Source organism: Solea solea, chromosome 6 (genome assembly GCF_958295425.1).
Source record: "Solea solea chromosome 6, fSolSol10.1, whole genome shotgun sequence".
NCBI lineage: Eukaryota > Metazoa > Chordata > Actinopteri > Pleuronectiformes > Soleidae > Solea > Solea solea.
In genome coordinates this window covers 823,528-825,107 of record NC_081139.1, presented here as the reverse complement: position 1 = coordinate 825,107, position 1,580 = coordinate 823,528, and the positions used below count along the sequence as shown (strand labels likewise).

General features: G+C 44.9%; 1 protein-coding gene across 1 annotated transcript; it reads left to right on the top strand.

The window, feature by feature from the left end:
* Window positions 1-672: 672 nt before the first annotated feature.
* On the top strand, window positions 673-1,580 carry LOC131461222 (odorant receptor 131-2-like). The gene has a single exon (XM_058632302.1). The coding sequence runs from the start codon at window positions 682-684 to the stop codon at window positions 1,483-1,485; it is 804 nt and encodes a 267-aa protein (XP_058488285.1). The 5' UTR covers window positions 673-681; the 3' UTR covers window positions 1,486-1,580.

Sequence of the window (1,580 nt, the reverse complement as noted above, 5' to 3'; positions counted from 1 at the left end):
AAAACCCGGTTTCAGTTTCAATCTTTTTACCAGCTGCTGAATATGATTTGCAAAAGAGAGGGATTTATCAATTAATATAGTAAGATATCTGTATTGATGGATATTGGTAAAGGCCCCAGAGAGTCATTGGTTAATATGCACTGTTCTGATTCTTTTTGTCTTATTTCCTCAGGTAGAAAGAGTCCTGAAATCCATCCATCCATCCATTATCTACCGCTTCATACTCCACTGTCGCGGGGGGTGCTGTGCCAATCTCAGCTGACATAGGGCAATAGGCGGGGTACACCCTGGACAGTTCACCAGTCCATCGCAGGGCCACACATAGAGACGAACAACCATTCACTTTCACATTCACACCTATGGTCAACTTAGAGTGACCAATTTACATTATCCCCACATTGCATGTCTTTGGACTGTGGGAGGAAGCCCGGAGAACCCGAACAAAACCCACACAGACACAGGGAGAACATGCAAACTCCATGCAGAAAGGCCCTTGTTCCAACCGGGGCTCGAACCGGTCTTCTTGCTGCAAAGGCAAGAGTGCTAACCACTACACCAACCGTTTCGCCCAAGTTCAAAATATCCATCCAATATCACCATCACACACTCTTCAAAGTTGTCCAGCAGAGGGTATTGTGAGCACAGCCTGACCACTTCTGTCTTTCATTACAGGTTTTCAACATGAACCCTCGCTACATCCTGTACATCCATCTGGTGATCAACGATATCATCCTCCTGACCATGTTCACCCTCCTTCATGTGCTGAGTTACATCGTGTTCACTCTCAATGTCTCCTTCTGTACGGTTTTGGTGCTTGTAAGTGTTTTTGCAAGCATCAACAATCCTCTGACGCTCGCCGTCATGGCCATAGAGTGTTACGTCGCCATATGCTTCCCGCTCCGACACTCTAGGATCTGTACAGTCAAGAAAACGTACGCTGTGATCGGAGTGATATGGATGCTGAGTTCACTCGTAGTCTTGCCAGACTTATTTGTCACACTGGCCACAGAATCCACCGAATTCTTTCATTCTAGAGTTTTCTGCTTTCTAACAAACATTTTCAGACATCCTTATATTAGAGAGAAGAGAGACATTGTCAACCAAGTATTTCTGGTCAGTGTTTGGATCATTCTATTCTACACATACTTCAGGATCCTCACCACTGCAAAGGCAGCCGCTACAGACGCCAAGAAGGCGAGGAACACTGTCCTCCTCCACGGCTTCCAGCTGCTGCTGTGTATGCTCACCTATGTGCATTATTTAGCCATTGAAGGCCTGACATCCTTGTTCCCAAAAGCAGGTCTGGACGTTCGCTTTGCCATCTCAATATTTATTCACGTTCTTCCGCGACTCATCAGTCCGGCGGTTTACGGGCTGCGAGACAAGACTTTCAGAAAGTACCTGAAAAATGATCTGTTCTGTTCAACATGTGCTGACACTAGACAACACAAAAGACGGAAAATAAATCCTAAAAGGACTTTGTGAAGTTATGTTGAAGTTGCTCCTGCTATGCTAGCACATGTATTTTGAAAATAGAAAACAATATGATATAAATACAGGTGGAGACATTGTGACAGTGA